Consider the following 27529-nt stretch of genomic DNA (forward strand, 5'->3'; position numbering starts at 1 on the left):
TGTAAGAGGTATTTCCGGGATGACTTCGGGCAGGTGAACAGGAACCAGTCTATCAGTCAAGGTACCAGCAAGAAGGCGGCTGCACCATCCACTGAGACACACAAATGGCTACCGGCAGAGGGACCAACTCAGGACCAAGGCAGGATACTGAGGAATAGCAGGAAGCCGGCACCGCTGGGGAGGAAGCAGAGCCTCGGAGAAGCCCTGCAGTCCTCGTGGAAAGGCGTGGCCCTGTGGGGAGGCCATTCGGTCTCAGTCCAGGCCCCTCCGCTCTGCGGCCGTAGCACAAAGCAGCCACAGATAAGACATGGACAGGCAGGCATGGCTGCGTGCATAAAAATTTATTCTCAGACAATGAAATGTGAATTTCATGATTTTCATGTCACGAAATATATTTTTAATTTGTTTTCAACCATTTTTAAAATGTAAAAAAGCCATTCCCAGGCCATCTATCAGGCTGTGGGCGGGATGCAGCGCATGGGCCTGTCTGCCAGCCCCTATCTTAGGTGAAGATGCCAGCAAGGCAAACCTGAACCTCTCCTAAAACTAAGACTTTCAAAGCAGACTATGAATAAGAGAGCATGCCCTGCGCCAGATGCCCCAGCAGCGTGAAGGAGACCAGGCTGCTCGTACAGGATGGTGGTCCAGCGTGGCCCCTGCCTTCTAAAACCCCTGATCCCCAGCAGAGAGGAGTGGGCCTCAGCTTTGCAGACAGCACTGTTTCCAGATCAATGTTAAAAGGAAAACAAGGCACTTATGAAAAATTTGAAGCATTCCAGCTTTTGATACACAAAAGGATTCTAAGTCACCAGCGATACCCCACATCAAAGTCATCGCCAGCATGAACCTGTTCCTGTGTGGAGACTTCATCACTGGAGAGCAGGTAGGAGCCGGCCTGAACAAATTATGTGATACACCCAAAAGCCTGCCCATTGCAGAAGCCTCTTCCCAAATCACGCAGTGCGCACCTCACTCACACACAGTGCAGGCACCCAGGCATTTTGCTTGGTACATTATGTTGCTGCTAAACATTCCAGGAAGTTGAGAAGGTTCATCCTTGCTGATTGGTGACTGAAATTCAGCAACATCCCTGCGGCTCTGCAGTGTGTGCCAAGGTCAAATCAAATCACGACGACGTCCTCAATCACCTCCCTGTAAACCGGGTGCCAGCCGGGCCCGTGTGCTCACACTTCCTGAAACAAGTTCACCGTCTGCCCCAGCGCTGCCGGACAGAGCTCCCTGCGACTCCGAAACACATTTCTCACTTCCCACAGGGGAGCCACTCTCCAGGAGCAGCTCCTGAGCACAGGGGTATGGCTGGGGCTGGGGCTGGGGCGGGCTGAAGCGTTCATGCTGCGTTTCAACAGCCTGTGCGGCGAGCAGCTACTGCGGGGCAGCGCATCACCTGGACGCTGAGACGGCGGGAACAACATGAAAAAGTCCACCGTGCCAGAAACATCGGCCCACAGATGCTCCTAGAGGAAGACGCAGCAGACATGAAGGGCAGAGGAGAACAGCAGAAACACAGACAGCTGCCGCCACCACAGGCTCGCACGCGGCCTCCAACGTGAAAAGGAAGTGCTTCAAGAGTTTCCACTCCACTGGTCTGGCTTCCCTTCAACCAGAAAGGGGGCACAGGCACCCAGCAAGAGCCTGTGCTGGTGACACAGAATGTTCTTTCTAGAGCCCAGGGGACAGTCCTGTCCTCTGAGCTGTTCACAACTGACCTCACCTTTTCCTTCTTGAAGGGAGATGCCAGAATGCAGGGGAACAAGTGAAAAAGCTTTTCCTAATTTGAGGTGAGAGGCACCACTGACCGCCACAATCAGCAACTCAAGGTCGCCTCCCCGGGCCTCATCTTCTTGGCCTGTCCGTTGGGCCCGGGCGGGGGACTCCGGCGCCGCTGCTTCTTCTCCAGCTGCTGCTGCAGTCTCTGCTCTTTCTTCTTCAGGTAGGAGGTCATGTTGTCGAACGTGGCCTTGTAGAGACTGCTGAAGTTGGCATCCACACCAGCAGAGCCTGTGATGGGGGAGCAAGGACACGTGCCAGGTGGGGCAGGAACATGGGCCTCGGCCGCCACCGCGGGCCCCCTGCAGCAGGGAGTTACTCTGTGACACCCGGAGTCCTCGGTGGACCGTGGAGGGTGTCTTCTGGGATGGTTCCCCACCGTGCCCACTTCCTGGCACCCACCCCCGGGCTGGACCTGAGGACTGCCTCCTCACAGAACGGGGCAAAGATGAAAGAATGTATCGGAAACCAGGGCACCAAGGCTGGCCTCCACCCTGCCAGCACTCTCTGCTCACGCGCCCAGAGACAGCCACTACTGCACCATGCGACGCCCAGTGAAGCGGCCCAGGTGGCCGGGGATTGGGAGCAGTGGCCTCTGGCCAACAGCCAGAGAGGCCCCCTGGCCTGCCGACAACCCGGACTGAGCGAGGTCGGGCCCTGCCTGGTGAAGTTGAGGTGGCCACCTGCAGAGACACAGCTCAGCGGAGTCCAGACCCCTGACCCACAGCAACAGTGAGACGCTCAGGGTGGGGTGCCTTAAGGCATCGAGTGTGGCATAGCATGTTCTGCAGCCACAGGGAATGGACATGGATTTCATCTACTTTATCTAAGTGCCAAGGATTGGGGGGCAATGACTGACCACAGGCACACAGAGACGGCCTCAGCCTGGCCAGGAAACCACAGGCCCAGCCGGTAACTCACGCACCAGCGATGGCCTGAAGCCCGTTCATCCGGCAGGTGGCGCAGCCTCCCCGCCCCTCCAGTGACTCTGCTGTTTGTGGAACACTCAAGAAGCAGCCCTCCCCCGTCCCTCTCCCAACAAGGCCCCCAAGTCTGCGCCGGGAACGTGCCACTCTATCTATGAAACATCTCAGGAGAGCGAGCCCAGGCTTTGGCCTGAGAATGTTGTGCAAAGGTGACACTCAACAGGTCCAGGTTACCTGTGGCCTAGAGCACAGGCCATGAGCACTGCCGCCTGCAGCCCCTGACACAGCCGGTGACGGCCCACTTGGAGTGTTCCTAAAGCAGATCCCAACCACACTGGGGGGGCCCAACCCTGCCTGTCTCAACCCTCAACATCCTAAGCAAAGCAGGAGGGAGAGAAGCCTCAGAGGCAGAGCCAGTGTGCCACCACCACTCAGGAAGCTTGGCAGAAGGCGGTCGGGCCACCGTCAGCGGAAATTCCTCCGACCTGCGTTTGATTCCCTCCAGAGCTCCAAGGAACCTCAGTGCTCACTGCAGTGGGTCTGGCTTTGCAAGACTTCCTCAGAGCAGCAACTTCTTGTCGTGAATGAGGTACCTGGATTCCGTGCTGGGCTAACCTACCCTGCAGACACCATCGCCTCCAAGACAGCGCAGTGCTGGCGCAATGGCACACCCAGAATTACAATGCGCCGTGTCCCCCGAAGGCAGGGTGGAAAATGCTCATCCAGCTCCTCCCTCAGCCCGGCTGCTCTCCTTCCTGCAGCCGCAGCCACACAAGTTGCTGACCAGATTCCCTCCCCTCAGCTGAATGTTCCCGTCAGGACAGTGACCATCCAGCCCCTGCTCAGCCTCCTGAAGACCCCCACGCCTCTGGCTGGACCCCCACCTGACCTCCCAGTGGGGTCCTGCACTTGCTGACGCACGCTGTAGTGGGATCAATTCCCTCAACACCATGGACCAGGCCCGAGTCAGCACAGCACCCGCTCCCTCTGGGAGCCACCAGATTCCAGCCCTGCCCTGGGGACCTTCAATGCCCAACTCTGAAGGCAGGTGGGGAGCAGGGAATGCTGCTCAGACCCTGAGCCCCCAGTTCCTGCGTGGCTCTCGTCAGCCTGACTCCCATGGTGGGGGGGGGTCCTCCTTCTCCTGTGCGCCACCCTCCTCCTGCCCCAGCCCACCTTCTGGATGGGTACACACGCTTACCCTCCCTCTTTATCTGCACACCGGGTCCCTCGGGCGGGTCACAGTGTGTGCTTCTCCTTTCTCTGGGGACCGTGCTGGGTGTGACCCCCAAGGGCAGCCTGCACCTGTGCTCTCACCTTCCAGCATGGCCCAGTTCCCACGAAGAACACCAGAGATTTTCTTTAACACGGCGCTCTCAGGAACAGACTGCAGATGACAAACGGAAAACCTTCATCAGAAAGAGGCAGGCCTGGAAACCCAGCACCAGGACGCAACACACACTGGCCACAGAGGCTTGCAGGAGAGGTCCCCACCTGGTGCCTGGTGACCCCCATTCGCCTTCCATGGAGACCTGGGGAGGCAGCACCCACAGCTGGCCCATGATGCCAGGGTGAGCTCTTCACACCCAGCTCATCAACCTCAGGGTTCCAGCAGGTGCGACAGGCACCCACTGGGGACATCATGTGGCCCACCACTTCTCAGGTAAAAAGAACTGGATGGCTTAAAAGTGCTTCCAGGCCAGGCGCGGTGGCTCACGCCTGTAATCCCAGCACTTTGGGAGGCCAAGGCGGGTGGATCACCTGAGGTTGGGAATTCGAGACCAGCCTGACCAACATGGAGAAGCCCTGTCTCTACTAAAAATACAAAATTAGCCAGGTGTGGTGGCGCATGCCTGTAATCCCAGCTACTCGGGAGGCTGAGGCAGGAGAATCACTTGAACCCAGAAGACAGAGGTTATGGTGAGCCAAGATCGTACCACTGCACTCCAGCCTGGGCAACAAGAGTGAAACTCAGTCTCAAATAAAAAAAAAAAAAAAAAAAGGAAAAAAAAAAACAAAGTGCTTCCAAAGTGCTCAAATGAGCTTTAGTAAATGGGCACCTACTCCACTCAACTATACAGCAATCCCGTGAGACACGGAGCAGGCAGGGGCATTGCTCCCATGTTACCAGGAGCGATGCAGACAAGGTACAGGGCTCGCCCCGTCCCCCAGCAAGGAAGCAGCTCAGCCCGCCGCCCTTGCCCCCTCCTCTACCCGGGGCTCTACGTGCTCCCGAGTGCTCAGCCCGTGCCCCAGGCCTGAGGCTGTGCTAACCCAGCCTGCAAGTGTTAGTCTCACACACCCTAGCCACACTGAGTGCCAACTTCATCACTAAGTGTGGGGTGGGGGGCACACACTTTCCCGAAAAAATAACTGCTACAGACATCACCACACGGGATAAGCCAGCCAGGCACCGACTCCCTTCACCCACAGTGGAAGCCCCAACCACTGCCCCTCAGGACACAGAGCCTGGGCCCCAGAAGTGGCTGAGTTGAAAAAGGCTCACGTTTGGACCCAAAAACCACAGCTGCCACCCCACACCCTGAGGCTCGTGGAACAGGAGGGCACAGGACATCAGGAAGGTGCCGAGGCTCACCTGCCACTGGCCACCCACAGGCTTATGGAACAGCAGAGCACTGGATATGAGGAAGGTGCCCGAGCCTCACCTGCCACTGGCCGCCCACAGGCCTGTAGAGCACCAAGGGTGCTTCCTGGCAGTCCTGGAGCACCCACAGGCCCTGGGTCTCCTCGAAAGCCACGTCCCACACTTGGTGCTGGAGCACCAGCTGCTGCCTGTACACCAACTGCTGTCTGTGGGCGTCCAGCTGGAAGATGTAGACCACAGGAGTGCTTGCCATGAAGAAAGAGAGCACGATTACTAGGACTGCAGGCCCACAGTCACCGCTCTGCAGCCAGCACCCCAGACGGCACAGCCCTCACCGGCGCCACCTCAGGAGAGCCTGCGCTAAAAGCCCCAGCTGTGCCACTCGCAAGTGCAGGCGCCGGGAAACCACGGGGTGATGCACGCTCGTGGTTTAAGTCCTAAGCTCTGGGGAGGCTCATGGTGCAGCAACAGATAACCGCACGGTACAGGCGGGCAGGGCGGGAGGACGCCTGCCCTGGGCTCAGGCACAGCTCTCCTCTCACATCTGCGTACTGCTAGAACGAGCTAAGAGACCTCCCCAAGTTGTCATAAGGACAAGATGCAAAGTGCCGAAAGCACCAAATAGAATACCTTTCCTGACACACACAGGCTGCTCAGGAAGAAGCAGCAGAACTGCACTCCATCCTAAACCCACCTTGTCAGCACCGCCAACCCCAGGGGGGTCCCATCCAACCAGCCCCGAGCAGGGAATGAGGTGATGCCACCGCGACTCGCCCAGGGGAAAGTCTGTCATCTCAGAAGGCCAGGCAGAAGCTGCTGATGCTCTTTACGCCAGGGGAGTTCATTGTCAGGTTACCCTCAGCAGCAGCAGTCATCAAAAGTGACATTCTCAGGGGGAGGTGTTGGACCAACACCACCACTGTCCAGGACATCTTCATTAACAACATGGGCCAGTGGCCAACCCCCTAACTCTTCCCCCTGCAGGTCTGCAGAACCGGAGGCCATAGAGGTGCTGCCGCAGCTTACCCGTCGCACAGAAGCGCCACGCAGTTCTCCTGGCACCAGAACGCAATCCTGGACGCAGCAAACCTCTGAAAGAAGCAGCCCATTAATTTAACGCCAGCTGCAGGGGCCTGACGCTGGGTGCTCTGATCCAACAAGAGCAAAACCGAAGGACGCTCACACCCCCACATACCAAGGAAGAGGAAATAGCGCTGGAACATTCTGGAATCAGCAGAGAAACAAGGGTAGCTGATTCCCTGTTTCCCAAGCAGATGGCAAAAGCCCCCCAGTGGCTCTGACACTCCCTACAGGGCCTGTGACAGCCTCCAAAGCCAACAAAATGGGTCAGACAGTGAGGAGAGGAGGGAGCGGAGGACACGGAAAGGAAGAGACGAGAGCTACACACACAACTGCCCTGGGAGCTCCCACGCTTCCTGGCAGAGGAAATAGTAAAAATGAAGAAGAGGCTGGGCACAGTGGCTCACGCCTTTAATCCCAGCTACTCAGGAGCCTGAGGGGGAGGTTGCTGTGAGTCGAGATAGCACCACTGGACTCCAGTCTGGGCAAGAGTGAGACTCCATCTCAAAAAAAAAATTTTTTTTTAAATGAAGGAAACTTCCAGGAACCTGAGTCCATGTGAAGCATGGAGGAAAAGGCCTGGTCCTCTCTTACACGGCTGCCTGGCAGGGGGCAGAGGCCACATCACACAGTTCTCTAGGAAACAGAACAGACCATTTGGCGGGAAACTTTGCCAAGGCCTGGGCTTTCAGGGCATCATGAGATTGCTCCAAGCCGGCCGGAGAATGCTGGGGTGGGCCTGGTCCCGCCCCTGCCTCACCTGGCTGGCAGACCCACAAAGGTGCATGCTCAAGCACTTCTACTCCTTCCACTTCAGAAAAGGATTAGAGGTCTTCCTGTACGTTAACTGTTTGCATGCAACGGTGAGACAAACTATTTCCCCCTGACGTGACTAGCCACCTTCAGAATTTGAAATATGAGATTTCCCTCACACAGGAAGAAGTCTGGCATTGAGAGCAAATGTTTCCAACGGCGAAGTGCCTTTTCACTCAAGCCAAGCGACTGCAGGTGCCTACAAGCACTCAGTCGCCCAGGAGTGAACAGAAGCAGCTACCTGGGGGGTCTGGGGGTCCACCAGCTCCTGTAGACTGGCCAGGTGACAGCAGTGCAGCTGGCGGCCGCTCCTGTACTCCCAGAGCCTCAGGGTACCGTCCTGCACACACCAAACACACAGGTTAGCACACGGTCGCAGGGCTTCCGTCAGGCAAGGTGACAGAGAGGACAGCTGCATGTGGTCGGGGGTCCACTCAGTGACAGCCATGCCATCCACCTTCAGGAATTAAAGGCTCTCTGCTCGGACTGCGTAAATCACTCATGCAAATCATCAAGAACAACAGTGGAGAAAGGAAGGTGACCGACTGCCTGTTTCTCGAGTGCCAATATGCCCAGGCAGATGACAAAGCCAATGAGGCAGATCCCAGCAAAATGAGCCAAGGCCACCAGACGGCCAGGTTGTCATCTGCCAGGAGGCCAGACCACACCTGCTGTGCCCGGGCCAGGCACAGACACGGGAATGCACACAGGTGCAGACACTTCGCTTCAGCAATCATGCATTCCCACAGGGAGACACGCGTGGCCTCACGAGCGCGTGGCCACCGCTCCATTTCACTAAGAATGACAGGAAGGACATGGTCATTGGCAACCATCCTATGGCGACTGGTACAACCCTTCAGGAAGCCAACACGGGAACCAAGAGCCTCCATGCTCTAAAACCACCATAAATGGAAAAAAGGGTTTCTCTTTTTTTCTTGGTTTTATCTGTTGTTATTTTTTTGTTTAATTGAAATGGGGTGTATGCCACGCGGCCCGCTGCAGTGCAGTGGCTATTCACAGGCTTGCTCCCGGCTCACTGCAGCCTCTGACTCCCAGGTCCAGGCAATCCTACTGCCTCAGCCTCCGAGTGGCTGGGACCACGGTAGGAGCCACCACACCTGGCTTAAAAAAATTCATTACAGCACTAATTAAGTGGAGAGAAATAAATCAATACTCACTAAATCTAACGAGAGTGTCTGTGCACTATCTGTGAGTATTTTTAAAAGACTAAATGAAAAAGATGAAAAGTAAATACCCCAAACAGCTAACAGTAGATGCATATCCTCTGGGTGCCAAGGTAAGAGTGGATGTATGAATGCACACACACACACACGCACACACACACAAGCACGCACACACACCTTGCCACAAATGTGGCAGATAAACATGGAGACCAACACACACATCTACAGGTATTTCACTCACCTCCAAACTTCTCTACAATGACAAAAAGATATTTAATAACCATGAACCCACTAAGACAAAGGCAACAGGTAAGTAGAGAAGGCAGCCGCGGAGAGACAAGGAAACCTGGGGACTTGAGGCCAGGGAACAAACAGGCCAGCCACAGAGAAGCCCGAGAGGTGCCAGGACCTTCCGAAGACCAAACTGGGCCAGGCAGCTGAAGGCCAAGGTGGTGAGGGGAGCTGTCAAATGTCTTTCCAAAGAGAAGCAGGACCTCCCCGATGCATCCTCAGCCCCAAACTCCAGGCCAGCAGAAGGCTCTGGGGAACCGGAGCCGAGAGGCCCTGTCTCAGGGATGCCAAATACCCAATGAGGAGAGGGCCACCTAGCCCCTTCGCGCTCACCTCCCAGAGCCCCAGGGGACAGACCTGGGGAAGAGTGAAGGCCGGGACACTGACCACCCAGAAGAGACCAACTGACCCACACATTCTACGGGGTCCACAAGCAAGGGGCTGCTGCCCACACTCAGACACCTGCTCTGAAGCCCCTCGGGCCCCATCCTAGGCGCACGCATCCAGCCTCTGAGGCCGGCTGGTGCTGATTCCCACCACACACAGGCAGATGGGATCACCAGACATCCGACAAAAACCTCCAATGAGAAAGGCGGCAACACGCTCCAGAGAAGGGAATCAAACACAACGCCAGGAACAAATCGAAGACAGACAAGCCCATGCTCATCTCAGGAGATAAGAGACACGTGCGCTATCCAAGAATGGGTGGCTCAAAAAAGAACGTGCCGAGGGCAAGAAAGAACTGAAGATTCAAAACAATTCTAATAAAACTCAAGTCTCCACAGAAGGCTGGAAGTAAAGCTGAAGCAATCTCCCAAGACTATTCCTAAAGAAGTAGAAACACGAGACTGAACAGGAAAGAAAAGAAATAGAGAATTATGGCCAGGCATGGTGGTTCTCGCCTATAATCCCAGTAGGTGGAAGTGGGTGGATCACTTGAGGTCAAGAGTTTGAGACCAACCTGGCCAACTTGGCAAAACCCCATCACTACAAAAGTATAAAAAGTGAGCACGGTGTGGTGGTGTGTTGCCTGTAATCCCAGCGACTCGGGAGGGCTGAGGTGGGAGGATTGCTTGAGCCTGGGAGGCAGAGGTTGCAATGAACCGAGATCACGCCACTGCACTCCAGACTGGGCGACAGAGCAAGACCCTATCTCAAAAAAAATAAGAATCAGAGAATTAAAATGGTTCAACTAACACAAGCTTTAGAAAAAGCCAGCAGGAGGCGGGGATAGAGAACAGAAAGCAATTATGTAAGAAAATGCCCCAGGTCGGAGGACACAGGAGATAACTGGCTGCACAGCCAACTCCTCTCCGGGGTCCACCAAGTCACCTCAGCGGCTTCGACATCGCACACTGGGGCAGAGAAGGCCCTCCAGGCAGGAGAGCCCAGCTGTCACCCCACGGACCCACAGCAGACGGCTGCAGGCTTCTACGGGAAGAGCGAAGGGAAGCCCACAGGAGCAACCAGCGGGAGAGCAGAGCGGGCAAGGCCTCTCAAGCTCTGAGGGAAACCGTTTCAACCAGGACTTGTCCGCCAAACTAACAACCAGGCCTCAAAAGGAGATTAAAGGTAATTCCAGAAAGGCAAAGTCAGAAAACACCCTCCTTACGTCTTCTGGCAGCTAGATGACACGTTCCACTCAAACAAAGCAGAAAGCCACGAGGGACAGATGGGGCCTGGGGAGGCCTCTCTGCCCGTGGAAGATTCTCCTCACTATCATGAAAAAGACTGGAAGGTCTACAACAAAACGCTGTCGAAGCCTGACCCTGACCCCCCGGAGACTGTGGCCACACTGTTCTTCTTCTCACATGGCTGTGCATTAATTTAAAGAGCAGGGAACAGGAGGCTTCGAATGAAGCCCAATCAGAGAAGAAATGTAGGAGCGGCCGGAAGGTCCATCAGCCATCCTGCCACACCACACAAGGGACCAACACAGACAACACAGGGAAGGACAGCGGAGAGGAAGGTGGTGGGATGCGGGCAACAATTCCACGAAAGGACAGAATCAGACCCTGTGAGGAATCCGAGGCCCTCACTTTGGCAAAATCACTAACAATCCTTCTACTGTATTCCTCAGGGGAAACACGTCTCATCACTGAACTGTAAGGCTTCCAGGACCCAACCGCTGGGACACAGAAGTTGTAGCCAGCAAGTAAACATGCACTGCGGTAACCCGGGTGCGGGGACCTGAACCTGTGGTCCCAGCTACTTGGGAGGCCGAGGAGGCAGATTGCTCGAGCCCAGGAGTTTGAAACCAGCCTGAAAAAATGTAGCAAGAGCCCATCTCAAAAAGAAAAAAAAAATGCAGCCCATAATGGGATGGACTGAGACCCCTCCAGGAGTCAGACAGGCCCCCGTCTACTGTGTCTACCTGAGATCCTGATCGCTGATACTATCGCAGATGGAGCAGCCGCCCTCTCAGAAGGGAGCCTTCCACACACCTGTTCTAGTTCATCCCACGTGTGAACACACACGCACCTGCACACGCCCCACACACAGTCCTGAATGAGCAGCACGAGCGGGGAGCAAGCCGCAGGCAGCTCTAAGATTCGAAAACAAGCACCATCTAGTGGACAGCCGCGGACACCCAGGGCCAGCGATCCAGAGGGGCCAGTTCCAGGAGGCGCCCACCCCACCCTCCCCGCAGGCCTAAGAATCCAGAGGTGAGTGACGCTGGGCAGAACACTTACCCCAGAGGAGGACAGAAGCAGTCCGGGCTGAGTGGGCACCACGGAGATGCGGCTCACAAACCTGTGAGGGTGAGAGAGAGAAGCAGAGTCAGCTAGCCCAGCAGCCGCGGGGACGGGAAGGCCTGGGGAAGTTGGCTGTTCATCTAAGGAAGAGAGGCCTCTGCCCCAAACCCCCGACCCAGTAAAAACAGCCAACGTGGGAAGTATCTGTTAACCCTAACCTGGTTAGGGTTAACCAGGTGTAGGCCCCTGGACACGATCGGGGAGGTAAGTGAGGTCATTCCTGGGTCCCCAACAGCACAGCAACCTCTAACCCAGGCTGCTCCTCAGCCATGCCTGCCAGAGACCCAAGCACCTCTGTGCCCCTCTGCAGCCCCCTCTGCAGCAGCTCTGCTCAGCGGCACCTCCATAGGCCCCCAGCACCCACCTGGCCCAAGGCACCTGCACTGTGATGAAAGGAGCCTTGGGGGAGACTCAAAGACACAGCACACAGGGAGGAGGGAGGAGGGAGGAGGGAGAAGCAGCCAAGCCCCCAGACAGATTTCTATCAGGGTCCGACAGCCCCTCAGCAACAACTCTGAGTGACCTGGCCAGAGAGCTGTCTCTGCTGAGCCCGGCCCAGTCCTCCTGTGAGGGCTTGGCCTGCAGCTGCACAGGACCCAAAGTCATAGGCACCCTCCCATCAGCACAGCCACGAAGAGTGACCCGAGCAGCCCAGCTCGCCCGGAAACCCATCTGGCTCGGGCACCTACAAGGGTGACAAGCTCCTTTTCTTCCTGCTCTAACACAGTGACCTCAAGCAATCCCTCATGCACGGGTTCCCAGGGACCCTGGAATGGGGTGGCTCGTGAGACTCACTCCATCTCCGCCAGTCATGGCCTCTGCTACCTTGAGCTAGCCATGGCATGAGCTGGGCCCAGTCCTGCAGCCACCGCCCTGCACGGCACCACAGCAGTGACAGCAGCCCACGGCCCAGGACAGATAGGGCACAGGACGCCCCATGCAGAGGGTACGAGTGGCCTCACAGTTCTCAACAGTTTGAAAGGAGTTTCACCATGGGTTTGAAACAAACATCTCAAAAACTTCTCCTTCTAATCACTGCAGTATCTACTGAGTGCCTACTCATGCCAGGCACCACGCTGAGGGCTGCACACAGCAACAGGCCCAACCGACCCACAGAACCACTCAGACGCAGCGGGAGACGGCCAGTGAACCAACCGATACTGCAGTGTCAGCAAAGGGTACAGAACAGCGCCATCCAGCAGAAACGCGGCTCCAGCCACACGGGGGCCACGCGGGTTTGTTTTCAATTTGCCAGTCACTGTGTTGAAAAGTAAACGAGCAGGCCAGACGCAGTGGCTCACACCTGTAATCCCAACACTTTGGGAGGCCAAGGCGGGGAAATCACGAGGTCAGGAGATCAAGACCAGCCTGGCCAACATAGTGAAACCCCATCTCTACTAAAAATACAAAAAAAGTTAATCAAGTATGGTGGCAGGAGCCTGTAGTCCCAGCTACTTGGGAGGCTGAGGCAGAAGAATTCTTGAACCTGGAAGGCGGAGGTTGCAGTGAGCCAATATCGCACCACTGCACTCTAGCCTGGGCAACAGAGGGAAGAAAGAGAAAAGGAAGGAAGGGAGGGGAGGGATGGAGTGGGGGGGGAGGGGAGGGGAGGGGAGTGAGGAAGGAAGAAAGCTATTGAAGTTAATTTTAATACTATGTTTTTACTCAATATATCCAAGTGATGAAGCATTTCCCTAGAGGGCTGGGAAGCATGTTCCCGTCAGCAGAAATCTCCCTCATGTGCCTGGTGAGGCAAGGGAGCTGCAGACACCCCAGCTAGAGATGGCGAAGGGGAGGGGCCCGGGGGCTGCAGTCCAGAGAACTCCGGAGCTGGATCACTAGGGAACTAAATGCAAGTCAGAATAGCTATCCTGAGGCACACACCAGTGACTGGTCTTCTTAAACAGGAAATGTTTGCATCCGTTCAAAACCAGGAAAATGTAGGCAACCTCGGCACTGAATTCCCTCCCTCCAGTTTCTTCCACTGCCTCAAATAATGTATTTTAAAACATTTCAGCCAATTACACTGAGCACTTTTCCTCTGTGTAAATTCTAATGAGCCTTTTGTGTGAGAGAGAAGCGGGCACTCAGGAACACCTCCACGTGGGTCCTGGCAGAGCTCGTTTTGTGAGAGAGAGAAGCGGGCACTCAGAAACACCTCCACACGGGTCCTGGCAGAACTTGCTGCCACGAGAGAGGCCGCCGCCGGGCCGCAGAGGCTGCTTAATTCTTGCATAGCTGAAATCATGGAAGTTTGTCCTCGCCCCCAACACACCCACCGCCCACCAGCCAACAACGGCCGGGCATGGCGCAGGGCTCTCCACACTGAGACAGGGGTTTCCCAGAAACAAGCCCTCCCGTTCGGTCAGGACCAACGGGAAGTCACCGCACAGACTACGGGCAACAGCGCAGAGTGAACCCCACCCTTTCAGGGCTTCTGCAGGCAGCACCCACGGCGCCTGCGGTGACCAAGCACCAGGGCTGCTGTCACCTGCGTGGGGCCTCGCCAGCTACAGTGGCACCTGCTGAGCTGCAAGCTGATGCTGTTTTCAAAAAGAGCTTTTTTCTGCTGGAGGGGCAGGAAGCGGCACTCACTCTGTGTGCCCCAAGCAGAAGGACTCGATGCTGTGGGGCGCCGCGGCCCAGCTGACTCGGATCTTCTCGTCTCGGTCGGCAGTGAGGATGAAGCGGTCATCAGGACTCACAGCCTGCACCACCAGGGGCCAGAAAAGAAACAGATGCTCACCTGAGTCTTCCCGAATCCAGTCCCTCATGGAAGCAGGCAGGGAGGCTGCAGCCTGGCTGCCAAGAGGATGCGGCCTTTGAGGACAGACCAGCTTGGCTCCTCCCTTCCTCCTGTCCCTGCATCTAATTGTTGGCCCTCCTTCTCCCTCCCCAGAGGGTCCCCGGCCACCTCCAGCCCTCACTCCTCAGCGCTAGAGCAGGCTTCTGGGGTAGGGCTGGGCCACCCCTGCCTGCCCGTCTCCCGAATCTTGGCAAATCCAGGCCCCACTCCCATTTCCACCCACCCCAGGCCCGCTGCACCCTCATGCCCAACACTGGGTTGCCTTCCTGTCACACATGTCCCCACACCCAGCTGTCACCAAGTCCCAGTGAGGTTCCCTTGATACCCCGCACTCGCCACTGTTCCTGACTGTCCCTGCATGCGTCCAATCCCAGCTCTACCACCCGGGCTGTGGGCCTGGGCCCTCTGGAGCTCCACATGTTTGTCTGTGACACATGGGGCAGGCAGAATGGGGTGACAGGGGCTGCTGGGAGCAGTGCTGAGGTGATGTTCCTATAGCACCTGGCACAGCTCCGGGCCAAGGAGGCGAAGCCAGAGGCTCGTGGCTGCACCTGCTCCTCCCACACCTCATTGCGATCTGGGGCCACCCCACTGGCCACCTCCTGCCTCACCTGCCTTCTTCGTTCTCCCTGCTGCCTGCTTCACCTTCCTAAATCCTGTTCCCACCACTCCCCTGCTCCCAAATCTGCAGAAGGCTATCCCTGCTATGGGGGAGCCCCACTCTCCCCACCAGATGCTGGGGCGCAGACCGGGCAGACACTGACTCAGCCTGTACCCCACATACCATGCCCCCCAAGTACTGCGTCTAACAGCATGGACAGGTGCCCCACCTGCCTGAGCCTTGACAGGGCAGACATTGACTCAGCGCATGCCCCACGTACCGCGTCCTCCATGTACCGCGTCCTCCATGTACCGCATTCCCCATGTACCGCGTCCTGCATCTACCATGTCCCCCACCTACCGTGTCCCCCACCTACCACATCTAACAGCATGGACAGGTGCCCCACCTGCCTGAGCCTTGACTGGGCAGACATTGACTCAGCGCATGCCCCACGTACCGCATCCCCCATGTACCGCGTCCTGCACCTACCATGTCCCCCACCTATCGTGTCCCCCACCTACCACATCTAACAGCATGGACAGGTGCCCCAGCTCTAGATGGCCACACCCGTGTGGCTCCAGCACCGAAAAGGAGTAGACGTCTCCAGACTTGTCGGCCACCAAGACCTTCTCCTCAGAGGCTATGAAGGTCAGGGCTGTACACCTCCTCGCCACGGTCCTAGAAGGCCAGAGAGACACCCCCATTAGCTTCCAGAAGCAGCACAAGGTCCTTGACAGCCCAGCAGGCCCTGTGGGCAGTGGTAGGCACCGGTACCTGATCATATGCTCTGTTTTCCAGCTGCTGAAGATGGTGCCAAAAAAATTAAGCAATGCTAACAACTGGAACAAAGCCAGTGCCTTTGACAAACTTACTTTCACAACATTTTTCTTTAAGAAAATTGCTCCTAGCCAGGCGTAGTGGCTCACGCTTGTAATCCCAGCACTTTGGGAGGCCGAGGCGGGAGGATCACGAGGTCAGGAGATGGAGACCATCCTGGTTAACAGTGAAACCCCATCTCTACTAAAAATACGAAAAATTAGCCGGGCGCAGTGGCGGGCACCTGTAGTCCCAGCTACTCGGGAGGCAGAGGCAGGAGAATGGTGTGAACCTGGGAGGCGGAGCTTGCAGTGATCCAAGATGGCGCCACTGCACTCCAGCCTGGGGAACGGAGCAAGACTTCGTCTCAAAAAAAAAAAAGAAAATTGCTCCTGATGGTGGGATCTAGGTGGTGGATAAAAGGGTGACAAAATCCTCAGCTTTCCTGTGTGTTTGAAAACTGTCATCAAGAAATGGGGGAATGGTTCCTTGACCCCACAGTCTTCATTGTACATTGAGGGAGACAACGGCCCTCTCCATAAATGCTGAGTGTGCTGGGGGCCACTGTCAAGGACAAAGGCAGCCACCAGCCTCCAGGGCCCCCCAAGCCTTGCTGCTCCCGACCTGCACTGACCCCTGCTGTCATTCTGCTGCGTCGGACCAGGAGCCTCAGACAGCCAGCCATGCATCATGCCCTGCAGAGGGATGGAGGGGCCCGGCCACCCTCGGGGCAGGACCCAGCCCAGGGCAGCAGTGAGGCAGCACCCTACCCTCCTTGGGAGGAAGCGCCGCTACCCAGCGCGTGAGAGGCCTGCGCTCCCCACAGTCCACATCCAGATCAGCACATCCACGAATCCAACCCTGACCCAGAGTCACGGATGCGCCAGAGTTCCAGATACAGCACGTCTGCACACTCATTCCATAAGAACCAAAGTCACAGTTTGCTCCCTCTCCTTCACCAGGGCTCAGGGCTACACTACTTCCTGGGGCTCTCATTTCCACACCATTTCTACTGGAATCATCCCGTATTTGTGTCCTTTCCACAAGGCAGGGACCCTATGTTCTATTTTACATAGATATGAGTTGTAACACTGCTTCCCACACACGCAGTTAGCCACAGGGCTTCACCGTAGAACAGCGGCCAGCCCTGCTTCACCACCCCCAGGGCTGTGGCGGTGCACACTGCCCAAGACACAGCCAACACCAGGCAGACAAGTACAGCGTGCCCGGCCCCCTGCGGCTGGAAATGCAGATGGAAGCTTCAGGAACGCTGTCCTCAACAAGGCCCCTGTTTCTCTCAGGGGCAGAGGGACAAAAGGACAGAAAAGGGCAGGCAGGACCTTTGGGTCACACCACAGCCTGGAAGCAGCGCCCCTCCTCCTCCCCCGCAGCTGTGCAGTGCAGCTGCAGAAAGGAGGCAGAAGGGAAGCGTAACAGGGTAAACACAGAGAAAACAAGGACAAAGAAAGATAATGACGCTCTGGGCCAAGATTAATCAGAATTCTCAGGGTGCACTGTAATTTAAACAAACAGCCCTGCGCTGCGCTAGCAACAGAGCCCCCAATGTCCGATGGCCTCATTAAGCAGCTGCCACAAACACGACCATGGTGGCACAGAGGAGCAGCCCAACAGGACGCCACGGGGAGGGGGGCTGGACTTGGACTCACGGGGCGCTCATCCCCACAGCCAGGCTGGAAGGCGCGTGGCACAGATGGCCCCCAACACCGCGCCTCCTGCCCAGCTCAGCAGAGGGCACTGCTCCTCGTCCCTTTGTCCTGCCCCAGCCGGAGGCTCCCAGCCTCTCCAGCTGGGCTTATCCTGGCACCGATTCTAGGATGCAGCTGAGCCGTACTCACGGGCTTGGGTGCTAGGATCCGAGGGAGGTCACAGAATGGGGCAGGTCATTGGACCAACGGCAAGCTGGCCTGTCACCCTAGCTGAGGCACAACCCCACCCTCAGACCACCAGCCTGTGCAGGGTCTCGGGTCTCAGCACTCCCTCCACAGTCACTGGGTTCAGGGCCCAGAGACCAGCAGAACCCAGCAAGTATCTGCCCATCTCCACAGGCCCCCCAGGGGGGCCAGGCCCTCTGTCCTCTGCCGGAAGTCGAGTGGCTGAGCCCTGAACCCCCAGACTGAGTTGGCGCTGCCCCGAGCCCCCCTCCAGAGATCCGCCTGGGCAGCCCCAACAGGGCACTGAGGGCGCCAGGCACCATCCACACCCACACTCCAGCAGCCAGGCACTCTCTCTCCATCCCACAGGCAGAGCAAATCGGATGGTTTCCTGGCTCTGCCTTTCCCACGTGCTGCCGTGGCCCTCACAGGCATTTTCGGAAACACTGACTCCACTGGGAGGATTCCTCCCTCATAAACGCACATGTCAAAATCAATGTGTCACTCGTCACCCTGTGTCCTCATCTTTGGTTTGGAAAGCCTGGCCTCGGTCTCTCGGGCCAGGAGTCTCCTGACTGCCCAGGTGGCAGGCCCTCTGGCCCGTGCGGTTCTAAACCACTACCTGGGCAAGAATTGTTGCTGCCCACAACTTCCATCGTGGCTGTGCCTCAAAACCCTTCAACAGGAAGCTTATCAGCAGCTCAGTAACAAAGCCACCACTGGACAGAGCCTGGTGTCTCGTCCAGCTCAGGGGCATCCCGCAGCAGTGCAGGGCCTCAGTGAAACGCACATAGGCCACGAGTACATGGAACCTCTAAAACTGAATGGAGGTGGATGTGCTAAGCGTAGGTGGTTTTCTGGGAAGAGGGTGCATCCGATCTAAGAGTCTGCGTAAAAAGGCTCCAGGTGTGGGGAGCAGCCCCCATGTTTGCGGACCAGGCACAGGGTGCTGCCTGCCAGTTCAGCATGGTTCCACTCATCCCCGTCCTCTCCTTGAAAGCAGCTCCTGATAAAACTCACCCTATGCCCTTCTCCCTGCCCCACTCTCATCCCCCAAATGTACTCCTCCTGCCACAATAATCCCCTCCACTTTCTCACTGAGAGAAAGCGTAAAGATTTCACTCCACCTGATGCTGAAAAGTTTACAAACCCACAATTCTAAAGGAATTTTAAAAAGATTATTGAGGAATTTGCCAAGGGATGTTGAAAGTGGCAGTAACTTCACACCTGTGCCCACTGTCCTGCAGTTCAACTAGAGAAAGGGGAGGCGGCAACGCGTGCCCCACACCAAGGTCAGGAGAAATCCCAAGCACACGATCGAGGCCGGAGTTTGTAATTTGCTGCCTGGACTGCACCAAATCACATGGTCCGTCTTCCATACCACCTAAGGCAAACATTCCCTACACGAAGTTATACCACTGACATCACTTTCAAAACCAAGAGTAGGCCGGCAGCAGTGGCTCACGCCTGTAATCCTAGAGCTTTGGGAAGCCAAGGTGGGCAGATCACCTGAGGTCAGGAGTTCAAGACCAGCCTGGCCAACGTGGCAAAACCCCATCTCTACTAAAAATACAAAAAATTAGTCAGGCATGCTGGTTCATTCCTATAATCCCAGCTACTCAGGAGGCTGAGGCAGGAGAATCACTTGAACCCAGGAGGCGGAGGTTGCAGTGAGCCGAGACCACGCCACTGCACTCCAGCCTAGGTGACAGAGAGACACACCACTACATACACACACACACACACACACACAAAAACAGTGAACTCGCAGGTAAAGGGGCACTGACAGGAGCCAGCCTCTGCTCCTTGCTCACGCACCACAGGCTGCCCATCCCTCATCCCAAATGCATGGGACCAAAAGTGCTTTGCATTTCAGATTTGTTCAGGTTTTGGAATATTTGCAAATACTTACTGGCTCAGTATCCCTAACCCAAAAATCCAAAATCCGAAACATTCCAGTGAGCATTTCCTTTGAGTATCTTGCCTGTGCTCAAAAAATTTCAGATTTTGGAGGACTCTGAATTTCAGATTAGGGGTACTGAGTGCACTGCCCACTCTTGGACTTGTGCTTTTTGTTTTTTTTTTTTTTGTAGAGATGAGATCTCACTATGTTGAGGCCAGACTGGCCTCGAACTGCTGGCCTCAAGCAATCCTCTCGCCTTGGCCTCTCAAAATGCTGGGATTATAGGCGTGAGCTACAATGCCAGCCTCCCAGAGTTTTACCAGGTGTTTACATAAAGAGAATCACACCAGCACACGACCTTCAAAAGGGGAGTCCACACAGCCAGACATCTCCCTCTCGGCAAAGCACCTGCAACCAAGGATGAAGAGGCCCCGCCCCCAACCAGGCGGCAGCGGTGTCTGCACCCACCGTGAGTCCCAAATCACAGAACTCCCAACCTCAAACGGCCTCCTCCAAGAACCTCAAACCTCCTTCCGAGAACCTCAAACGGCCTCCTCCGAGAACCTCAAACGGCCTCCTCCGAGAACCTTGAACAGCCTCCTCCGAGAACCTCAAGCGGCCTCCTCGGAGAAGCCAACTGCACAGGCAACCACATTGAGGGGAGAGAATTCTAGACTCCTCCCTGCTCTGGGCCATGCACGATGCCAGGAGCAGAGGCCCTGTCCCTCTGCAGGAGTCAGAACCCCTGGAGGAGCCCTGGGCCTCCGCACTTCCATCAAGGTGAAGCAGCTCCACTGTTAGGAACCAGGACACAGCGGGCAGGCGGACTGGACATACCCTTTCTCCCAAGTTCAAAGTGAGACACTACCTCTAGACAGCCAGCCCACATTGAAGTGACATTCCACCCACGTCTCCATCTTTCTGGTGACCTCAGAACTTCACAGCCACAGCACTGTCCGGACTTGAAAGAGTTCAAGACACGAGCAAGCTCCCTGCCCCTCACCCCTACCCCCCGCCAGGCCTGTGGCACACACAGCCAGACCCCACCTCCCCTACCCTCTGCGGGCAGTGGCTACTTCTCAAATGGTGTCTGGTACCAGACATCAAAAGCCTTGGCACAGGGTACACCCTCTGCACAGTGAAGAATTAACCTTGCCTTTGGCCTCATCTCTAAGAGTAGGGGCCTTGGGCCCCACAGGCAGCCTCAGTACGTGATTTAGGGCAGGGGCCTGTGGCCACAAGGTGTCCACTCCACCTCTGGAGGGGCTGGGAACTGAGGCCAGCCACCCCGACAGCGTGTGATCAACCCCAAGAAAATTGCTGGACACCAAGGCTTGGGAGGCTTCACTGTGTGTGTTGTCACACATCGGTGCCAGTAAACCCACGCTGTCCACACCTCTGTAGTCCCACTTGCTCTGACTCAAACTTCCCAGAGTTTAAAGGCAGGAAGAAGTACAAGGAAACAGTAGCATTTGAACAGTGGAACAGTGCAAACAATCTAACGGCCCAGCTACAGGGAATGACACAGTGTTGTCAACACTGCCCTGGGTGGGGAAACAGGCTACAGGCTAGCACATGCCACCGCAACAATGTAACACATGCAAATACTGTAATACATCTGCAGAGAGGAGGAGGGCCTGGCCCCAGTGCTCATCACATTCCCTGACTCTGGGTGGTGAGATTCAGGGTGGTTTTTGTTACTGTTCTCATTTTGTACTTCTCAGTGGTTTCCAATTTTCTGTACGGACCAAAATCAAAGGATAAAAAAGGCAAAAGGTAGCACGGAAGGACACCGAACTGTACTCCAGGGGAAGCAGACAAGTGAGAATTTGCTCCCAACTTCTATGACCCCACTCACCATAGCTGAATGGGAACCCACACATTCCACTGTCGTCTAAGTAACTGGATCAAGTCTGAGATCCATGTACACATCAGCACATGGATCTCAGCTCTGCACCTGTTCTCCACCCCAGGGCTTTGAAGTTAAGGCAAGAGTACTGGAAAATGCTAATCCAGTCTCAGTGGTTACCGGTGCAGCTCACCTTACACACCTGTGCCAGAGAAAGGCCATGTGAGAGCGACACTTTGGTAGATGCGCTTATTTTGTAAAAATAAAGTGTCCTAATATAAAGAGCTCCTGCAAACCAATAAACAATACCCCAATGGAAAAACATAGGATATGGAAAAAAAAAAAAGTTTAAAAAACACAAATGATTCTTAAGTATATAAAAAGTTGCTCTTCCAGCTGGGCACCAGTGGCTCATACCTGCAATCCTGGCACCTTGGGAGGCCGAGGCAGGTGGATCACCTGAGGTCAGGAGTTCAAGACCACCCTGGCCAACATTATGAAACCCTGTCTCTACTAAAAAAATTGAAAAAATTAGGCAGTCATGGTGGTGCATGCCTGTAATCCCAGCTACTCAGAAGGCTGAGGCAGGAGAATCACTTGAACCTGGGAGGTGGAGGTTGCAGTGAGCTGAGATCACACCATTGCCCTCCAGCCTGGGCAACAAGAGCGAAACTCCATCTCAAAAACAAAAACAAAACAAAACAAAACAAAAAATGCTGACCACCAGCAGACGGACAGTCAAGAAAATTGCTGTAGCTGGACTCAGTGGCTCACGCCTGTAATCCCAGCATTTTGGGAGGCCGAGATGAGTGGATCATCTGAGGTTAGGAGTTCAAGACCAGCCTGGCCAAAAGGCAAAACCCCATCTCTACTAAAAAGACAAAAATTAACTGGGCATTGTGGTAAGCGCCTGTAATCTCAGCTGCGCAGGAGGCTGAGGTAGAAGAATCGCTTGAACCCAGGAGGTAGAGGTTGCAGTGAGCCGGGATTGGGCCACTGCATTCCAGCCTGGGTGACAGAGCAAGACTCTGTCTCAAAACAAATAAACAAATAAATAAATTGCAGAGCATATGGCCTAGCCCAGATGAAATAAATCACAAAGTCTGCGCTTTCACAAGACACCCAGGTGGCTCTTGTGCACATGCCTGTCAGAGCTCAGCCAGGTCCTTTACTTTAGGAAAATAATTACCAGGCCGGGTGCGGTAGCTCACTCCTATAATCCTAGCACTTTGCGGGGCTGAGACGGGTGAGTCACCTTGAGATCAGGAATTCGAAACCAGCCTGACCAACATGATGAAACCCCTTTTCTACTAAAAACACAAAAAATTAGCCAGGCATGGTGGCACATGCTTGTAATCCCAGCTACTTGGGAGGCTGAGGCAGGAGAATTGCTTGAACCTGGGAGGCAGAGGTTGCAGTGAGCTGAGATCGCACCATTGCACTCCAGCCTAGGCAACAAGAGTGAAACTCCGCCCCCCCCAAAAAAAAATTTAAAAATGACCATCAGATTCTTTTAGATCATTTCATTTTTACCTTTTGGGAGTCAAAGCCCCCCCTTTGAGAATCTCATGTGAATCATGAGAGCTCTCCACAGCAGCCAGTGTCCAAAAGGCAAGACGAACTGTTATGTGCTTAACTGAATCCCCCAACCCACAACTCCTGAGTGGAAGCCCTGACCTACCTACGACCTCAGAATGTGACTGTATTTGGATGGGACCTTTACGGAGGTGAAACAGAGGCCAGTGGGGCAGTCCTGACCCCATCTGACCGGTCTCCTTTCAGGAATAGGAAATGAGGACATAGACACAAAAGCATGACTCTGTGAAGACATAAGGAGAAGACACCATCGGCAAGCCAAGGAGAGAGTCCTCAGAGGAACCAGCCCTGCCCTGCCAGCCCCTTGATCTTGGTCTTCCAGCCTCTACAACTATGAGAAAATTGTTACTTAAGACCCCTAGTCTGTGGTATCTTGTTAGGCAGCCCAAGTAGATTAGGACAACGACCATCTTCTTTCAACACTGAGGGTGAAAACCTATCCATCCCTCCCTCCCACAGGTTGTCCGAGAAACCCAAAGTCAAGGCCAACCTCCTAGAAAGCCCCTGCCACCTGCAGAGATCCCTGTGGAGGGTTCAGGGCAGGACACCTCAAGGTCACCTTGAGGCATTCACCCTGAATCCTGAAAATACTTCCCATCTTCTCTATTCTAGGTCCTAAATGACTTACTCGTGTTGCGGCTATCTTAGCAAGAGGCTGCCGTTCACACGTCTTTCAAGATAAAGATGATGCAATCCACAGCAGTCAGGTGGAAGCAGACATTTATTATCAGTTATGACTCGGATATGTGGGGACATGCAGTTAAAAGTCATTTTCCTACTGGGAAACCATCACTGCCTATGGGGAAGGAGCCAGAAGGCAGGTGAGAAGGGAGGCTGTCGCATACACTTTGGTTTAATTTTGTTGTGTTTTAAGTTTTTAAACCATGCGCATCTATTACCGACCTGATACACAAAAACACAAAAACGTATTGTGAATCACATACACATAAAAACATGTAGAGTAAAACCCATATACACAAAAACACATAAAGTAGAAATGATGCAGCGTTTCAGGGCTTTCTTTTTAACCTGACTGGAAGAGAGGACAGAACAGGCATTCATTGCTTTTGATGCCACCTAGAATTTGGCTTTTTTTTAAAAAATGGAGTTTTGCTCTTGTTACCCAGGCTGGAGTGCAATGGCATGATCTCAGCTCACTGCAACCTCCGCCTCCCAGGTTCAAGAGATTCACCTGCCTCAGCCTCCCGAGTAGCTGGAACTACAGGCATGTACCACCATGCCCGGTTAATGTTGCATTTTTAGTAGAAACGGGGTTTTGCCATGTGGGCCAGGCTAGTCTCAAACTCCTGAGATCCGCTCCACCTGCCTCGGCCTCCCAAAGTGCTGGATTACAGGTGGGAACCACTGCACCCAGCTGAATTTGGATTTTTACTCTTCTCTTTGAAAATGAGATGAAGCTGGGAGAGATGGGTCAAGCCTGTAATCCCAGCACGTTGGGAGGCTGAGGCGGGTGGATCACCTGAGATCAGGAGTTCCAGACCAGCCTGGCCAATGTGGTCAAACTCCGTCTCTAGCCAAAAAAAACAAAAATCTTTGGGCGTGGTGGCATGCACCTACAGTCCCAGCTACTTGAAAGGCTGAGGCAGGAGAATTGCTTGAACCCAGGAGGTGGAAGCTACAGTGAGCGGAGATGACACCACCACACTCCAACCTGGGTGACAGAATGAGACCCTTCTCAAAAAAAAAAAAAAAAAAAAAAAAAAGAAGATGAAATAAAAATCTTAAAGACAGGCCGGGCACAGTGGCTCACACCTGTAATCCCAGCTTTGGGAGGCCGAAGCTGGGGATCACCCTGAGGTCAGGAGTTCAAGACTGGTCTGGCTAACATGGTGAAACCTCGTCTCTAGTAAAAATACAAAAAATTAGCCAGGCACAGTGGCAAGGGCCTGTAATCCCAGCTACTTGGGAAGCTGAGGCAGGAGAATCGCTTGAACCTGAGAGGTCAAGGTTGCAGTGAGTGAAGATCGCCGCACCACTGCACTCCAGCCTGGGCAACAAGAGTGAAACTCCGTCTCAAAAAAATAAAAAAAGAGGAATAGGGAAGGCAGAAGAACCTTTCTGGACTTTGCTTGGTAAGAGGGCAAGGCATAGCGATATCTCCGTTCTTGCCAGAGTTACTGGCCTCCTCACCCACACAGATGCACTCCCCATCCACTCTTCAGACACTCAGACATATGTGCACTAAACCCACCCTCAACAGACCCCAAATCCCTACCACTCTCCAGTGCAGGCCCACAGCCTCCTTCCCGCTAATCACAATGACAGAGGACCGCCCTGGAAGGCAGGGGCACCAACACTGCAGCCGGAGGGACTAGCCACAGGGCCCGGCTCTGTCTTCCAAGCCCACTCACCGGAGGTCTGCTACCTAACTCTTCACCACCCAACGGGGAACAGAACAGCACCCCTGCACCCTCCCAGAGCTGCTGTGAGGATCAGATCAGCCAACACACATACGGCACTGAGCGGTGCCTGGCACCGAACTGCAGCTCCATGTCAATCACTTATCACCATGTTATGGTCACTATTGCTACAGGCATGCAAGGACAAGGTGTGCATTCGACAGCTTAATAATCCAGCGTTAGCATCTCATACCTGACACTCAGACATTGCCATGGTTTTGTACGGAAAAGAATCAGACGCTTACTGTCATCGGTTAAAGCAAAATAGCTGCCAGACTTGGAGAAGGTGGACGCCAGAATCACACCGCTCCCCTGGTCCAAGGGCGCGTCCTCCCTGAGGAAGAGAGGAAGACAGTGAAGCTTCACCTAAGGAAATAAGAATGCATTCCCCCATGGCCAGCATGGTAATTTCTAACACGGGAGGAGGTAGAAACTGTTAAGGGGTTCATGTAGCCAAATTACAGACATACTAAAGGGACATGGGGAAGTTCCAAACAGCTCTAATTTTATCAGCATGAAGCCTAACTAAACAGAAAATCTCCCAGCATACATGCCAGAACCCAGAGAGCTAAGCTGGGAGAACTCTCAAAGACACATGGCCCTCTTCCTCACGGGCAAGGACTAACCCAAGGCTAGAGGCAGGGATAAACTCACATTAAAAATACTAGTAACAGGCCCGGTGTGGTAGCTCACACCTATAATCTCAGCACTATGGGAGGACAAGGCGAGAGGATCGCTTGAGCTCAGGGGCTCAAGCCCAGCCTGGGCAACATGGCCAAACCACGTCTCTACAAAAAACTACAAAAATTAGGCAGCCTGGACGCAGTGCCTCACACCTGTAATCCCAGCACTTTGGGAGACCGAGGGTGGTGGATCACGAGGGCAGGAGATGGGAGACCATCCTGGCTAACACAGTGAAACCCCGTCTCTACTAAAAATACAAAAAAAATTAGCCAGGTGTGGTGGCAGGTGCTTGTAGTCCCAGCTACTTCAGAGGCTGAAGCAGGAGAATGGCGTGAACCCAGGAGGCAGAGCTTGCAGTGAGCTGAGATTGCGCCACTGCACTCCAGCCTGGGCAACACAGCAAGACTCTGTCTTTAAAAAAAAAAAAAAAAAAGGCCAGGCGCGGTGGCTCAAGCCTGTAATCCCAGCACTTTGGGAGGCCGAGACCAGCAGATCACGAGGTCAGGAGATCGAGACCAGCCTGGCTAACACGGTGAAACCCCGTCTCTACCAAAAAAATACAAAAAACTAGCCGGGCGAGGTGGCGGGCGCCTGTAGTCCCAGCTACTCGGGAGGCTAAGGCAGGAGAATGGTGTGGACCTGGGAGGCGGAGATTGCAGTGAGCTGACACCCGGCCACTGCACTCCAGCCTGGGCAACAGAGCAAGACTCCGTCTCAAAAAAAAAAAAAAAAAAAAGATATGTGATTACTGACAGAAACTAAAAGTATTTAGAAAAGTCCTAACACTGTGTTTTTTTTTTGTTTTTCTTTGAGATAGAGTCTCATTGTGTCACCAAGGTTGGAGTGCAGTGGCATGATCTCGGCTGACTGCAACCTCTGTCTCCCAGGTTCAAGTGATTCTCCCGCCTCAGTCTCCTCCTCAGTAGCTGGAACTACAGGCACCTGACACCAGGCCTGGCTAATCTTTTTATTTTTAGTTGAGATGGCATTTCACCACATTGGACAGGCTGGCTTCGAACTTCTGACCTCAGTGATCCTCCCACCTTGGCCTCCCACAGTGCTGAGATTATAGGCATGAGTGCCACACCTGGCATTAACACTGTACTCTTTTTGTTGTTGTTGTTGTTGTTGTTGGAGACGGAGTCTTGCTCTATCCCCCAAGCTGGAGTGCAATGGCGCGATCTTGGCTCACTGTAACCTCCACCTCCCAGGTTCAAGAGATTCTTGTGCCTCAGCCTCCCAAGTAGATGGGATTACAGGTGCCTGCCACTACGTCCAGCTAATTTATTTTTAGTAGAGACAGGGTTTCGCCATGTTGGCCAGGATGGTCTGGAACTTCTGACCTCAGGTGATTCACCCGCCTTGGCCTCCCAAAGTGCTGGGATTACAGACATAAACCACCACGCCCAGCCAACAATGTACTCTTAATGCCTAATTTGAAAGTTACTTTTACATGTCTCTGCTGAGGTGGTGCTTACCCGCACCACTGTGTGACAGAAGCTAAGAATTCAGCAAGTAA

At 54.5% G+C, this 27529-nt stretch overlaps 1 protein-coding gene across 5 annotated transcripts in view; it reads right to left on the bottom strand.

Annotated features, from left to right (window-relative positions):
* Positions 1-326: 326 nt before the first annotated feature.
* The window catches only part of WDR4 (WDR4 tRNA N7-guanosine methyltransferase non-catalytic subunit), a 29825-nt gene continuing 2622 nt past the window's right edge, over positions 327-27529 (bottom strand). For 2 of the 5 annotated variants that reach the window (XM_007969304.3, XM_007969312.3), the window contains exons 3-11: positions 25572-25660; positions 15372-15528; positions 14039-14151; positions 11381-11441; positions 7454-7552; positions 6346-6410; positions 5381-5564; positions 4032-4101; positions 327-2019 (exon numbers count right to left, since the gene is read on the bottom strand). In XM_007969304.3, the coding sequence (XP_007967495.3) occupies positions 1826-2019; positions 4032-4101; positions 5381-5564; positions 6346-6410; positions 7454-7552; positions 11381-11441; positions 14039-14151; positions 15372-15386 (801 nt within the window). In that variant the 5' untranslated portion in view covers positions 15387-15528; positions 25572-25660 and the 3' untranslated portion in view covers positions 327-1825. Of the gene's footprint in view, positions 2020-4031; positions 4102-5380; positions 5565-6345; positions 6411-7453; positions 7553-11380; positions 11442-14038; positions 14152-15226; positions 15250-15371; positions 15529-25519; positions 25661-27529 lie in introns of those variants that run through there. The other 3 variants (XM_007969279.3, XM_037984856.2, XM_007969291.3) reach the window with 3 other exon arrangements.

Source organism: Chlorocebus sabaeus, chromosome 2 (genome assembly GCF_047675955.1).
Source record: "Chlorocebus sabaeus isolate Y175 chromosome 2, mChlSab1.0.hap1, whole genome shotgun sequence".
NCBI lineage: Eukaryota > Metazoa > Chordata > Mammalia > Primates > Cercopithecidae > Chlorocebus > Chlorocebus sabaeus.